At 38.4% G+C, this 15,782-nt stretch overlaps 1 protein-coding gene across 6 annotated transcripts in view; it reads right to left on the bottom strand.

The window, feature by feature from the left end:
* NCOA3 (nuclear receptor coactivator 3) overlaps positions 1 to 15,782 on the bottom strand; it is a 145,395-nt gene that overhangs the window by 16,760 nt on the left and 112,853 nt on the right. For all 6 annotated transcript variants that reach the window (XM_025470338.3, XM_025470339.3, XM_025470336.3 and 3 more), the window contains 11 exons: positions 14,795 to 14,969; positions 14,220 to 14,408; positions 13,952 to 14,053; positions 10,635 to 10,775; positions 10,219 to 10,366; positions 8,968 to 9,359; positions 7,924 to 8,792; positions 3,953 to 4,088; positions 1,945 to 2,139; positions 1,308 to 1,571; positions 1,089 to 1,215 (listed from right to left, as the gene is read on the bottom strand). In XM_025470338.3, the coding sequence (XP_025326123.1) occupies positions 1,089 to 1,215; positions 1,308 to 1,571; positions 1,945 to 2,139; positions 3,953 to 4,088; positions 7,924 to 8,792; positions 8,968 to 9,359; positions 10,219 to 10,366; positions 10,635 to 10,775; positions 13,952 to 14,053; positions 14,220 to 14,408; positions 14,795 to 14,969 (2,738 nt within the window). The remainder of the gene's footprint in view (positions 1 to 1,088; positions 1,216 to 1,307; positions 1,572 to 1,944; positions 2,140 to 3,952; positions 4,089 to 7,923; positions 8,793 to 8,967; positions 9,360 to 10,218; positions 10,367 to 10,634; positions 10,776 to 13,951; positions 14,054 to 14,219; positions 14,409 to 14,794; positions 14,970 to 15,782) is intronic.

The following is a 15,782-nucleotide window of genomic DNA, read 5'->3' as shown; positions in this document are numbered from 1 at the left end:
AAAGAAAAGGAAGAGGAGAGGGGGAGGGGGAGGGGGACAGGGGGAGGGAGGAGAGGAGAGGAGAGGAGAGGAGAGGAGAGGAGAGGAGAGGAGAGGAGAGGAGAGGAGAGGAGAGGGGAGGGGAGGGGAGGGGAGGGGAGGGGAGGGGAGGGGAGGGGAGGGGAGGGGAGGGGAGGGGAGGGAAGAGGAAGAGGAAGAGGAAGAAGGAGGAGGGAAAGGGAAAGGAAAAGGAAAAGCAAAAGGAAAAGGAGAAAAAAGACAAAAGACAAAAGACAAAAAAGAAAAAAGTTGAACTATCAACAAACTGAGGTTGGGAGCAGCCAAAATAACTTTTTGTTATCCTTGGCCCACAGAGCTCACGTATTAACAAGTATAGTACCAACTCCATACACCTACAGTAAGATGCCACAGTCCTCCAACATATTTAGAAGGGCATAGAACTAGATATTCATTCTGCCTCAGAAAAAATTCCATGAGACCATTTGTTCTCCATTGAATATAGAAGCACTCAGGCTAATAAACTCACATGGCTACACCACTGTCTACTCAATAGATCGATTCATTTTTTTTTCTTTGCTTAATCTATTATAGAATTCAAGTTAGACTGGATGTTGACAGGTGGCTTTCATGTAAATGAGTTACTGACCAAGCAAAATAAAAGTGAAATACAGGCATAATCCACATCTTCCTTCACAAAAACAGAGTGCTGCAGTTCACTTCCACCATCATCACCGAAGTATTTTAAATAACTTTAGAAAAGAATTATCAAATCCTTAAAAATTAACCTGCCAGAAAACTGAGGCTCATTCTCTGAACACCACTTATCTTCTCAAACTGGTGGTAATTTATCCTCTCTGGTTTGACCACTCACTGGTTCTAAGAGCTAAACAATAGGGTGGTCTCCTCCCTCACTGGCTTGCTGCTTCACCTCAATTTTTACACAGTCAGACAAATGCCCAGATGGCAGCCAAGCACCTCAATCACAGTGAGTTTTTCTCATTCTCTTTCAGGTCTGTTTCTGTGCTCTGATCCTTTTCTAGATAATCCAATGCTAACATTTTCTACAGAGTCATATAATAAAGCCCCACCTATTTTGAGTCCCATGAGGGCCTTGTTCCATGGACAACATGCCATCTGGCCAGGAACCTGGTTGGTTAGATGGTGCTGCCTGGCCATACGGACTGACCCCCATTCCCATGGGAATCTCACCAGGCCCTGGTGGAAGAAAAAGGCGATTCATTTTCAAAGAAGGCAATGACAAAAATTACCCTAAATCATCTAATTATTTTTATAAAGGGGATGCTTACGCATTTGAAGCATCTGCTGCTGCTGTTGCTGCTGCTGCTGCTGCTGCAACACTGGTCTTGCCCCTGGGATGCTATTGGCCCGCAGAGGCATGGTGGGCATCGAGCCACCCACTGCAGGTCTGGGTAAAGAAGCATTATAATCTGCTCCTGGTCTTCCCATGGAGTTTGTACTCATAGGTTCCATTCTACTGGCCTTTGAATTTTGTAAGCCCCAGTCTCCTGAGGAAGGGGTCTGATTCATAGTCACATTTCTGTTTGGTCCACCTAAAACAGTAGAAATGATTATGTCTTTTTCATATTATACTAAAATCCTTCCTATATATATAAGTACAGTCATTACACACAAACTTTACCCAAAAAGTGCTTTGTCATCATAAGAATAGGGCTGGACAACTATTAAGACATTTATTTTCTAAGACATTTTTGATAGGCAACTATTGCCATGTAGTCAGTAGCTTCCTTGAGAATTTAAGTAACCAAGATGTAGAATAAATTACAGAAACCCATGAAAGAAATAATATGCTGTTATTCAAAACCCTATTACTTAATCTCAATTATTTAAATAGCTTTAAGTATTTTAAATTTACTTTACCCAAAAGAAAATTTTAATCATAAATACTGATTATAAATAACATACCCATAGTTGAGCCATAATTTTCTTGACCATCCATCATTCTTGGATTCCCACCCAACATGGGCTGCTTTGTTAACATGGGGAAAGCACTGATATTCTTTACTGGAGGACTTGAGCCAACAGAAACGGGGCTATCTAGAGACACTGCTCGGTTATATGGGGGACGAATGGCCTGCACAGACTGTGGACTCCTCAAACCTGTTGAAACATAAGTGCACAATATATAAAAATCTTCTGATAACTTGGTACTTAAGTAATCAAAGACAACACATAAATACCAATACCACACAAGAATGTCTTTCTTACTAAAATAAACACTGAGCATGAAAAAGAGGAGGGGGAGGAGGGGGACGGGGAAGGGAGAAGAAGGAGGAGGGGGGAGGGGAAGGGGAGAAGGAGGAGGAGGCAGGGAAAGGAAAAATTTCCCTCATTTTCCAAATACAGTAAAAGCAAGAGTCTCAGTGTTGGCTGATATACTGGGCACTGTTCCACAGCCTGACAAGCTCATTCATATTCTGCTTCACTTAATATTGAAAATGTTATCAATGTTCAAACTCCTAGAGGTTATTCCCTACATGTACTTAATTAGATGGATTCTCTGTTTACATTTTTAATTAAATGTAACCAGGTAAGTTGCCCTCTAATTAAACAAGTAATGAAACATAAAGTTTCCTCCTTTTTTCTTTCTGGTGTCTGTGAGCTCTTCTTCCATCACTACCTGTAGTATTCCCTTCTTAAATTGATGAATGAGGAAACCACACAGCTGTGGAAGAGAGGCTGCAGGAGAACCAGCAAACGCTAAAAGAAGAAAAGCCTCACAGATAAATGACAAGGTTCCACAAGTATCACAGGAAAGGTTTCAATCCACAGTTTGAGCTGCTTTTTAATTCAAGTCTCTGTGTCTAACAGAAATATATGCTCTGGTAGCTACTATTAATCTGGAGCAACTAAAGATGAAAATTTTCCTAGAAGTTCCATGATTATTAGCATATTCTTTTAAAAATGGGAAATTAAAAAAAAAAAGAATACGAAAATGCCCAGAGAACATTTTAAAATATTTGCACTATGAATTATAAAAAACTGAGAGGCATGATATGTATTTTGAAGCTAAAAATGCTAATTCGAGGGGCACCTGAGTGGCTCAGTGGTTGAATGTCTGCTTCGGCTCAGATTATGATCCCGGGCTCCTGGGATCAAGTCCCACATAAGGTCCCCGCAGGGAGCCTGCTTCTCCCTCTGCCTATGTCGCTGCCTCTCTGTAACTCTCATGAATAAATAAAATCTTAAAAAAAAATACTAATTTGATTCCCATCTTAGTGTAAGAATACAGCTAACCCTTGAGCAACACAAGGGTTAAGAGCACCAAGCCCCCAGGACAGTCAAAAATCCATGTAACTATTAACTCCAAAAACTTAACTACTAGTAGCCTACTTAACCAAAAGACTTATCAATAAGTCAATTAACACATATTTTGTACGTCATATGTATCATATATTATATCTTAAAATAAACAAGAAAATCATAAGAGGGGCGCCTGAGTGGCCCAGTTGGTGAAGTGGCCAAATCTTGATCTCAGCTCAAGTCTTGATCTCAAGGATCAAGAGTTCAAGGCCTGGGCAGCCCCAGTGGCACAGCGGTTTGGCACCGTCTTCAGTCCAGGGCATGATCCTGGAGACCCGGGATTGAGTCCCATGTTGGGCTCCCTGCATGCAGCCTGCTTATCCCTCTGCCTGTGTCTCTGCCTCTCTCTCGCTGTCTCTCAAGAATAAATAGATAAAATCTTTAAAAAAAAAAAAAAAGTTCAAGGCCTGCAGTAGGCTCCATAATGTGCATGGAGCCTACTTAAAAAAAAAAAAAAAAAATGAGAAAATATACTTACAGTACTGTATTTATAGGAAAAAATCCACGTGTAAGTAAACATATGCAGTTCAAACCTGCATATGGTCACTGTACATACCAGTGTGCAGAAACTTTTAAAAGGTAGCAAGAATAAAACCTAGTTCTTTCTTACCCAGAGAATTAGTTCCTTGAAACATCTGTTGCTTGGTTCCCAGATTACTACCATTTGTAGATATGGAATTATTGTAAAAGTCAGAACTAGTGAGATCACCAAGAATAGCATCTAGATTATCCAAGTCTCCAGATCCCTGGAAAAAAAAATTTTTTTAATTAACCTGTGTTGATTTATTTTTAATTAACATTACTAGATACATAGGTATAAACATATTCTTCAGAAGGCTCCTGGGTGGCTCAGTTAAGTGTCTACCTTTGGCTAGGGTGAGGATCTCTGGGTCCTGGGATGGAGCCCCATGTTGGGCTCCCTGCTCAGCAGGGAGTCAGCTTGTTCCTCTCACTCTGCCCCTCCCCTTGCCTGTGTGCTCTGTCATTCTCTCAAATAAATAAATAAGATAATGCCTAACTTTAAGTCTGGCGTCTTAAGACCCCTATCCCAAACCTTTTTCCTTGAAACTAAGATCAGTTTACAGAAATAAATCCTCTGGGTTTGGAAGTGCTTTTCAAGGGGCATTTTTAAATCTGTAATAGAAAAAAAAAATCTGTAATAGAATTTTAATTCCCAAACTGTGAGATATTTTCCAGCTACTGTTACTCAGGATCATTAGCTGACAGAGAGGTCTGCCTCTACATCTACCTTATGAAAACAAGTGTGATTACTTAAGAAAGCAACAAGCTGATGTTCAATAAGAGATTCACAGGCATGCTTTAAAAAGAACTCAACAAATTTAGAGAGCAGTGAATTAAAACAAAATTAAACAGACATCCTAACAGTAAGACTTCCCCAAGAATACGATTTTCTCAGGTGCAGACTAACATCTCCCAGAAGAGTGTTCCTCAAGTACGGTTTGGGAAACCCTTATATAGAATGAGATCATGTACAGTATAAAACTTGGTTTTAGGTACAAATCAAAATTCTGTTACTTAATACAAGTTTTTTTATTCTTCCTGTTTCTTTCTACTATCCCTTTAAATGACCCAATCTATTCATTCTAACAATTATTCTATTATTGTTTCACTTTATGGGATCATTTCTCTTTCAAATTCTCCTCTCGTGATCCAGTAGTTCTTTATATCTTTTTCTCAGCTTCTTTATTCTCCATCATTCTGCCTTCTGTATCACTAATTCTCTCTTCTGCCTCATTTATCCTAGCAATCAGAGCCTCTATTTTTTATTGTATCTCATTATAGTTTTTTATTTTAACTTGATTAGATTTTAATTCTTTTATTTCTCCAGAAAAGGATTCTCTAGTGTTGGCTGTGATTTTTTCAAGCCCACTTTCTATCTTTATAATCATTATTCCGAACTCTCGATCTGACATCTTATTTATTGTCCATACTGATTAGGTGAGATTTATTCCTGAGCTGCAAGGCTGGTTCAACAGCCACAAATCAATCAACATGATACGCTACATTAATAAAGGACAAGAACCATATGATCCTCTCAATAGATGCAGAAAAAGCATTTGGCAAAGTACAGCATCCTTTTTCTTTATTAAAATTCTTCACAGTGTAAAGATAGAAGGAACATACCTCAATTATCATAAAAGCCATATATGAAAAGCCCACAGTATATATCATTCTCAATGGGGAAAAACTGAGAGCTTTTCTCCTAAGGGCAGGAACACAGAAGGGATGTCCACCATTACCACTGCTGTTCAACATAGTACTAGAAGTCCTAGCCTCAGCAATCAGACAACAAAAGGAAATAAAAGGCATCTGAATCAACAAAGAAATCGAACTCTCACACTCTTTGCAGATGACCTGATAGTCTATATGGAAAACCCAAAAGACGCCACCCCAAAATTGCTAGAACTGATACAGGATTCAGCAACATGGCAGGATATAAAATCAATGCACAGAAATCAGCTGCATTTCTATACATTAACAATGAAACAAAAGAAAGAGAAATTAAAGAGTCAATCCCCTTTACAATTGCACCCAAAACCATAAGATACCTAGGAATAAGCCTAACTAAAGAGGCAACGGAGTTGTATTCAGAAAACTATAGAACATTCATGATAGAAACTGAGGAATATACAAAGAAATGGAAAAAACGTTCCATGCTCATAGATTGGAAGAATATTGTTACAATGTTTATGCTACCTAGAACAATCTATATACATTCAATGTACTCCCTATCAAAATACCATCAATTTATTTCATAGAAGTGGAATAATCTTAAAATTTGTATGGAACCAGAAAAGACCTCAAATAACCAAAGGAATGTTGAAAAAGAAAACCAGAACTGGCGGCATCACAATTCTGGACTTCAAGCTCTATTACAAAGCTGTAATCATCAAGACAGTATGGTACTGACACAAAAACAGGCACACAGATCAATGAAACACAGATCCAGAAATGGACCCTCAACTCTATGGTCAACTCATCTTCAACATAGCAAGAAGGAATATCCAACGGAAAAAAAACAGTCCTTTGACAAATGGCGTTGGGAAAATTGGACAGCCACATGAAGAAGTATGAAACTGGACCATTTTCTCACACCATACACAAAACTAGACTGAAAATGGATGAAAGACCTAAATGTGAGACAGGAATCCATCAAAATCCTAGAGGAGAACAGAGGCAGCAACCTCTTTGACCTCTCCAACAGCTATTTCTTGTTAGATACCTCTCCCAAAGGCAAGAGGAAAAAAGGCAAAAATGAACTACTGGGACATCATCAAGATAAAAAGCTTTTACACAGCAAAGGAAACAGGCAAAAAACCCAAAAAACAACCAGAAGAATGAGAGAAGATATTTGCAAATGAAGTATCAGATAAAGGGCTAGGATCCAAAATCTCTGAAGAATTTATCAAACTAAACACCCAAAGAACAAATAATCCAATCAAGAAATGGGCAGGACACATGAACAAACATTTCTCCAAAGAAGACATACGCATGGCCAACAGACACATGAAAAAAAGCTCAACATCATTCGGCATCAGGAAAATACAAGTCTAAATCACAATGAGATACCGCCTCACACTAGTCAGAATGGCTAAAATGAACAAGTCAGGAAACAACAGATGTTGGTGAGGATGCAGAGAAAGGGGAACTTTCTTACACTGTTAGTGGGAATGCAAATTACTGCAGCCACTCCAAAAAAGTTGAAAATAGAATTACTCTATGACCCAACAACTGTACTACTGGATATTTAACCCAAAGACACAAATATAGTGATCTGAAGGGGCACTTGCACCTCAATGTTTATAGCAGCAATGTCCACAAAAGCCAAACCATAGAAAGAGCCCAGATGTCCATTGACAGATGAATGGATTAAAATATGGTCTATATATACAATGGAATACTATGCAGACATAAAAAAGATGAAATCTTGCCATGTGCAACAACATGGATGGGACTAGGGGATATCATGCTAAGTGAAATAAGTGAATTAGAGAAAGATAATGATCGTATAATCTCACTCATATGTGGAATATAAGAAGCAAAACACAGGATCACAGGGGAAAAGAGGAAAAATAAAAGGCAAATCAGAGAGACAAACCACAAGAGACTCTTAATCATAGAAACAAACTGAGGGTCACTGGAGGGGAGGTAGGTGGGGGACGGGGTAACAGGGTGATGAACATTAAGGAGGGCACATGATGTAATGAGCGCTGAGTGTTTTATAAGACTGATGAATGACTGATCTCTACCTCTGAAACCAATAATACATTATATTAATTGAATTTAAATAAAAATTAAAAAAAAAAACTCCATAAAACTTTTCAAACTGGCTACTAATTGGTTCGAATTAGAGTTGCAATTTAAAACATACACATCTGATACTTCAAAATTGCATCATAATACACTTTACTGATGTCCAAAATATCATAAAGGACAGCTCAAGAGTAACTTCCATTACATAAACCTAAAATAGAAGGTATGATTTTGCATATGACACATGGTCTAACGCAGGCAATGATTAAACAATGATTAAGCTGGAATACAGAAAGAACAAATTACCTCTTCATTTGTTTCTGTCTTAATTTTAGAATCCTTCTCTTGACTCGAGCTAGGAATGGTGGAGCTGCTGCACTGACTCATTTTATTGTCCACTCCTTCCACTTTGGGCTGTAATTCTTTAGAGAGTGTATCACTAGGATCATCCCTGTCCAGCAGATATCTAAGAAGTGCATTATTTTCCTTCTTCTTAGGACTTAGTTGCTCCTGTTTGACATTTCCTTCCACACAAGACACTGTACTACTAGTGTCTTTCCCAGTGGCTTCTGCAGTAATCTTGGCTACTTCTGCGGGTGAATTCCCATTCTGCAGCAACTTGTGCAGAATCCGGTGCTTCTCCTGCAGCAGTGACCCGTGCATATTCGACGTGGAGGACACCCCTCCAGAAGTGGAAGAAGAGACCCCAGAGGGGCTGGTGACACTAATGGAAGAGTCTTTACAACTTGAATCCAGGGGGGAGTTGGTCAAAGAGGAATGGCCACGGTCATCAGAAGAACAGGTAAGTAACTGTAGTAATTTTTTATGACCTTTGCTTTCCAGAGGACCCCTCTGATTCTCTGACCCTTCGACAATGTTCTCCTTACTTTCCTTCTCACTGAGGTGATCCCTGCTATTTGACTGACACATTGAGCTCTCCACTGGATTCTGGTCACAATACAAGCCCAGGGGACTCTTGGAATCCTGACTGTTCACTTTACTTGGCTGGCTTATATTCATATTGGGAGAGTTATCCAATTTGGGGCCTGGTGAAGACAGAGTAGATAAGAGAGAAGTCCCCACACCCTCACTGATAGCTTGAAGAGCACTCAGAGAGCTGCTGGAAAAGCTGTGGCTCCCAGTATTACCAGAAGATCCCATGGGAGAGTGCACACCTAGATTGGGAGAGAAATCAGGGAAAGAATTAAACTATCAGATGCTCTAACAAAACACCACTGAACTCGTCAAAGTTTCTCTTATAAAATGAACTAACTTTATAAGGATTACAACAGAACAAGAAGTAAAGAATTACTGAGGAAGAAAAAATAAAGGAAATGCCAACACCAGTACCTGCAACAGGAGAAAACTGATGTGAGGCCATCTTTGGACTCCCACGGTTACGAGGAGAAATCATGATGTTCTGCTGGCTGGAGCCGAGGCCAGGGCTCCCATGTGGAGGGCTACTCATGTTGAGACCATAGTTGCTGTTCTGGTAGGAAGATGGTGACTGCATGCCTGGCCCAGGGTTCATTGAAGCTATGGGATTGGAGGCCCCATACCTAGCCCCACTCATCTGCCCTGTAGTGCTGGGGTCAGCCAAGCCATAGGGCCTGCTGCTCAGCATCTGTAAGCCTTGGTTTGGCGACATGCTCATGCCGCCTACCGAACTGTTGCATCCGGCTGTTGGAGGTCTAATGCCTGATCCAACAGGATTCGTGTTTGGCCTATACCCATTCTGTTCCCTGCAAAGAAAAAGGACAAACTTGCACTAAAATATTACAGGCATGTATTAAAGCATTCACTTTTTTTTTTTAATGATGAAATAAGTGTCCAGGAGCTTAACTTCCTAGGCACCATTCCAATACTTAGGGTCAATTCCAATCTAAATATTGACTAGTTATAAACCCAGTAACTTATTTTTTTTATATGCCACAGAATCTAAATGAGTGAGAGCACAGCACTGCAAAGGACCAACCACCCGGGTAGCTAGGATTATAACAGGGCTTTACTATAGCTGCCACATCTCTACATGCTAGCCTGGAGGTCACTGCAAATCACTCAGAGTAACTAATATGTGACTATTCTGTTGTTCCGTGTGCTGTTCATTTACCATTAGCAAAAGCAATAAATATCCTTTTTTCTTAAAGTCTACTTTCAAATTTTAAATTCAATCCCTAGAAGCAATGTAAACATATCATTAAAAATGAAAGGTAACAGCAGTAGTCAGATTTTTTATGTTCTTTTATCCACAAGCCTTCCCATTCCCCAGCTTTCCCAGGAAGTAATTATCTAATGAAGAAATACATTTGTACTTAATAATATAACCTTAAAAATATGTGCTTGCTTCAGTAGCACATATATTAAAATGAGATATATAGAGAGAGATATCTCACAATCCAGGAATCTAAACTCACTTCAGCAAATCCAATGTCTCTGCTTTTCCTCTTTTTTTTTTTTTCCTGCTTTTTCTCTTGATAAATCTTTTACTTTTACATTAAGAAAGCATCTTGAAAAAAAAAAAAAAACAAACAAAAAAAAAAAGAAAGCATCTTGAGAACACTGCTTCATTTAATGCGAGGAGACACAGTAATCTATCATTACCTCTGAAGAAAGTGGGTTGAGACAAAGCCATGCCGATCATTTGTGACAGGATTTCGGAAGAGTTTGCTTTTGGTTTGTGCTGTCACTATGGTTCCATCGGCCAATGAGAATCGATACACTGGGGTTTCTGCATGGCCATGGATATAAGCTGTTGGGGAAAATATACCATTACCAGTGACTACAATGGCAAAACAGAGACACAGAAGAGAGAAAGGTAATGTACTTCAAGTGCCACATTTTCAAAATCAGTGAAAAGACTGGACCTGCTCAAAAATTATAAGCAGACTAAAGAATGTTAAAGAATCACTCTCCTACCCTACACACAAAAAACAACAACTATGGCCATGTATATACTTAATCTTTTATAGTATATAACCACAATAACAAGACCGAGAATCAAACTCAAAATTCTTTACCTTCTTGATAGTGACGTTTCTGGGACCAGGACTGACCATCGTTAAGACTAAAAAATCTCTGGATACATCTTCGGATTATATCTTCAAAGCCAGGTCTCATGGAGGATCTCAGTGAATTGGTATCTATATTAACAACTTTTCCTATTAAACAGAAAATAAAAGTTTCAATCCAACCCACAAGTATTTTACTGGTTGCACACCTCACGGCTTAGCACTGAAGAATAAAATAAAGACACTTAAATCTCTGCTCCACCTTCTCTGCTACATGTAAAGCTTTTCTTTTCAAGAAGTGTCCTATAGGACACTCTTACATTAAATGTTCTACTGTACAAAACGTAAAAGAGTATCAAAGAAGTCTTTTCGCCTTCTGATTATACAAAATTTGACGTGTCCGGATAACCTTAGGTTCATTTTCACTTAAAGGAAAATAAGCACCTACCACTAAAATTGTTCATCTGAAGACATTTTGTCTCTGCAACTATGAAAATACTGGCCTACACAGCTAGCAGGAACAATTCTTTTCATCTGAGAGGTGACAGCATTTTTGAATACTTAAAATCTAAACCAGGAAGGTTAACCAAACACTCATTTCTACAATTTTAGAAGTTTCTGACAACTTTTGCTTAACATCAAATACACTAGCAAGACAAAACTTAATGTAACTCAAAAATGCTATGAAATTAAAGGTTTCATGAAGATGATCCTTACAAAAAAAGGATGGCTAGGGCTTTCTACACTTTCTGAGCAGTACCAGGGCAAGGTGGCAAGAATAAACACCTTACAAAAAGTGTGGAAAAGGAGGCAAGTAGAGGAGCACCTTGGTGGCTCAGTTGTTTAAGCCTCCGACTGTTGATTTCAACTCAAGTCACGATCTCAGGGTCATGAGATTGGGCCCCTCACTGGGCTCCAAGCCATTATGGAACCTACTTAAGATCTTCTCTCTCCTTCTCCCTCTGCCTTATGCAAATCCGTGGCCCCTGTGTGCTTGCTCTCTAAAAAATCTTTTTTGAAAAGTTTTTTTAAAAGGAGCCAAGAAAAGAGTAGTTGACCCATTGTCAAAGAATGAGTGGTATGAGAAGAAAGCACAAGCTATGTTCCATATTAGAATATTCAGAAAACACTTAGTACTAAGAACTTTGTCAAAGGGACCAAAATTGCCTCTGATGGCCTTAAGAGTTGTGCTTTTGAAGACAGACCTGCTGGTCTACAAAATGCTGAACTCACATTTTAAAAATTCAAAATAATTACTGAGGATGCTCTGGGCAAAAGCTGTGTTATCAACATTCAGGACATGGATTTCCACAACAAAATATTCTCCCTGGTCACAGAATGTCAGACTGTTGCTGTCAAGACTAGCAATGGTCGTTTCTGTCTGTTCTGCACAGGCCTTATTAAAATATGCAATACTCAGATCTAGACAGCCTCTTATGTTCAGCACCAACAGGACAGCCAAATCAGGAAGGTGACAGAAATCCTGACTCAAGAGATGCAGACAAATGACTTCAAAGAAGTGGTCAATAATTTGATTCCAGACAGATTGGGAGAGATACAGAAAAGGCTTTCCAATCTATTTATCTTCTCCATGATGTGTTTGTCAAAAAAGTAAAAATGCTGAAGAAAATCAGGTTTGGATTTGGAAAATTTGTAACGCTTCGCAAGGTGAAAGATAGTTCTAAAAAATGCTACTGGGAATGACAAAGGCACTAATGTAGATGAGCTGGCTGAGCCCTAGGTCTAAGAATCTGTTTAAAATTCAGACCTTTAATAATATTAAAACAAAAACAAAAACTTAAGGAGTAGAGGACCTAGCAAGAAGGGACAAATGCATTCCAGGAAAGAGTAAATGTTTATGCGCTGTGCTCAGAATAAGGATGTTCTGTCCTCAACCACTTCCCCTGGGTTTAGCTCCAAGAGCCAGATGACAAACACAAAATAGATGCTCAGCAAAAGCTTACATCAGGGACAGAGAATAAAGCCTCTCCAAAAAAAGTATTGTGCTGAGCACAACAAAACTCATATAAAAGAACAGAGAGCAACTGGAAAATACCAACTATGAGAAGATGGCTCTCAGACGTGACCCAGATGAAACTATCTGATTTTTCCTGCTTGGTAATTTGTAAGAAAACATTAATGAGATAATTTTAAAGATTCTAGTCACTAATTACTTGAGTAAAGCTTCCTATTTAGTATTTTAAGTTATAAAATGTGAAATGTTGTTATTTAGGGAGAAAATTTAGTCTGCCAAATCATAATATATACAGAGAAAGAACCACTCTAGGAGGTAAATATTCACATAAAGATTCCTGTCACCAGGTTTGATTATCTCAAGGTAAATAAAGAAAAAAAATTTCCAATATGAAATATTTATCAGTGTAAACAGATTTTTCAATTAAGAATACAAAGAACTCTTTTGCTATTGTTTCATCTGTGAAAATTAATCTCAGCCTCAAGACAGGAAACTAAACCTGGCATAAAATTACCAATTACTACAAAAATAGGTTTTTTTACAGTAAAATATTGTTATGTATGTATGTGTACATATACGTACATACATGTGCACACACACATAATAGCTGTAGGTATGTTAGATATTTATTTAAACCTACTTCATTTTACCAAATTAATTATTGCAGGCCCACATGGTGGACACAGATAATACAGGCCATGACATCAGGCAGGCCTAGATGCAAATTCTTTCTTATCAGCCAGGATCTTGTGCAAGTAACTCAACTTCTCTGTCGCCGTGCCTATTTCCTCATCTCTGAGATGGCACCTATAAGACAAATCTTGGCATCACCACACAGGGTTAGATGATCACAAAGAGTAAACCTGAAGGTAAATACAGCAAAGACTGACACCACATTTACCTTCATCGTTATGCTTTATGATTTATACTGGCTTTAATCCTGTTCCCATAATCACAAAAGGGCAAATCAAGACTAAAGCTCATGTGGGTATCAAAAATTATTCCTAGTAATTCTCATGAAATTACCTATATTTTTGAAAATTTATTTGAAGTTAGAGAAAAGAAATATTAGCTTCTTATTTGAAATGCTATTTGGAGAGAGAGCCAGGTGCCTCTACACTTATTTTTATTTATTTGAGGGATTTTAAGTGTCAAAAATACCCAACACAAACACCAAGAGTCTTAGTCAATCTTAGAGTTGCATAAGAAACCTAAAAAATAATCCATGCAAAGCATTCATTACAGTGGGTGTAGGCACATACATGATAGTACAGGCTGTAGAAATAGTTAACTTTTACAAAAGCTCTCAAATGAACAAAATGTATACACACACATGCACGCGTGATTTTACCTGAAAGATCATGTCTCGTAATGAAGCTCTCAGGGTTTGAGGGAAATGCTCTCTCTCCTGTAGTAATGCGGCGTGCTACACAGATCATACAGGATTGCAAATCTACAATAAAAATTTAGCCAGGTAAGGATTATATTTAACTTTTGGACAAGTCTATTCTACTGGCAAGTAAAGATGTGGAATTCAGTAAATGAATGTAACAATGGAAATTACAGAACTACAAATGCGGCAGCTCTGTGATGAACATCTCAAACGTGGTTGACCTTACCTTCCCCTTCCTCCATCATAGCTCGAGGCTGAGACAGGGCAAAGCACTGCATCGTTTCATATCTCTGGCGCATTTCAGGACTAGTGTTTATGTCTTCCAGAATATCATGAGGTGTTTTCATCAGCATACGGCAATTAAATGTATGACTTTTTTGTCTCTGGGTCTCGTTTGTCCAGGCAACTCCATTAACTTTGGAAAACAAAAGAAAAGGTTTTTAAAAAGCTGGCAACTCAGTCTGTGACTATCATCAAGAATTTAAGCTGTATATTCTCATTACTATGTTTTTCACAGTAATTTTCACAGACATTTCACAGTGGCTATACATATATAATATTGGAGTAACTTCAATTTCAACAGAAATCTCATCATTTGGTAACTCACTATGTATTTTAGCTCCATGAAATGTACACCAAATTCTAAATTCACCGAGGTCATATTTGAAACTTTTGCTATTAACTACCTACCTTTCTGCACAAGTCTGATCACTTCACTTCCTAAGAGGTACATTCAATTTTCTAAGAAATAGTCAAGGAAATTATTTTAACTTATTTAGAAAATACACATTAAAAGACTACCTGTAGATTTTGGTAAGTTTTTAAGGAAATCCTTTCTGTCTTCTTCATGCAAGATACTGTAGACACTTGTGTTAACCAGGTCCTCTTGCTTATATTGCAGATACTGTGTAACATTTTCTGATACAAATACAATGTTTCCATCACGATTCACCACAAACAGGAAACCATCCAATGCCTAAAATGGGATATGTTAATATTGGCTATCATGGACTGAACTGTATCCCCACCAAAATTCACCTGCTGAAGTCCTAACCTCAATGTGACTATATTTGATGATAAGGCCTTTCGGGGGGAATGGGAGTAATTATGATTAAAGACATCATAAAAACAGGGCTCTAATCCAATAGTAATTTTGTTCATATAGAAGAGAGACACCAGGGATGCACATACCCAGAGAAAAGGTCATGTGAAGACACAAGGAAAAAGCAAGCATCTACAAGCCGGAAAGAGGTCTCAGGAGAAACCAAGTCTGCCAATACCTTGATCTTGGACTTCCAGCTTCCAGGACTTTAAGAAAGGAATTCCGGGGGGGGGGGGGGCGGCACCTGGATGGATCATTCAGTTAAGTGTCCAACTCTTGATTTTGGCTCAGGTCAAGATCTCTGGGTCATGAGATCAAGCCCCACATCAGGATCTTTGCTGGGGGTAGAGCTTGCTTCAGATTCTCTCTTCCACTTCCTCCGCCCATAACCCACTCTCTTGCTCTTAGAAGAAGAAATCTCTATACTTTAAGCTACCCAATCTGTGATATTTTGTTATGGCAGTCTTAGCCAATTAAGATACCAGCCTTAGTACTCAACAGAAATTTTTAAAACTGTTGATTTAACAACCACCATAAACAATCAACAGCTACTGCTACCACTAACCATTTCTATTAATAGTAGCACAATTACTAAGGTTTTATAAAAATAAATAAATAAAAGAATTTGGGGAAAAAAGATAAATACAGTCAACATAAAATCTAAATCACTGTCTAATTTTTGAAGAA

The sequence above is a fragment of the Canis lupus genome, chromosome 24, assembly GCF_003254725.2.
Source record: "Canis lupus dingo isolate Sandy chromosome 24, ASM325472v2, whole genome shotgun sequence".
NCBI classification, from domain to species: Eukaryota; Metazoa; Chordata; class Mammalia; order Carnivora; family Canidae; genus Canis; species Canis lupus.
Note: the sequence above shows the minus strand (reverse complement) of the source record. Positions and strands in the feature narration are given on the sequence as shown.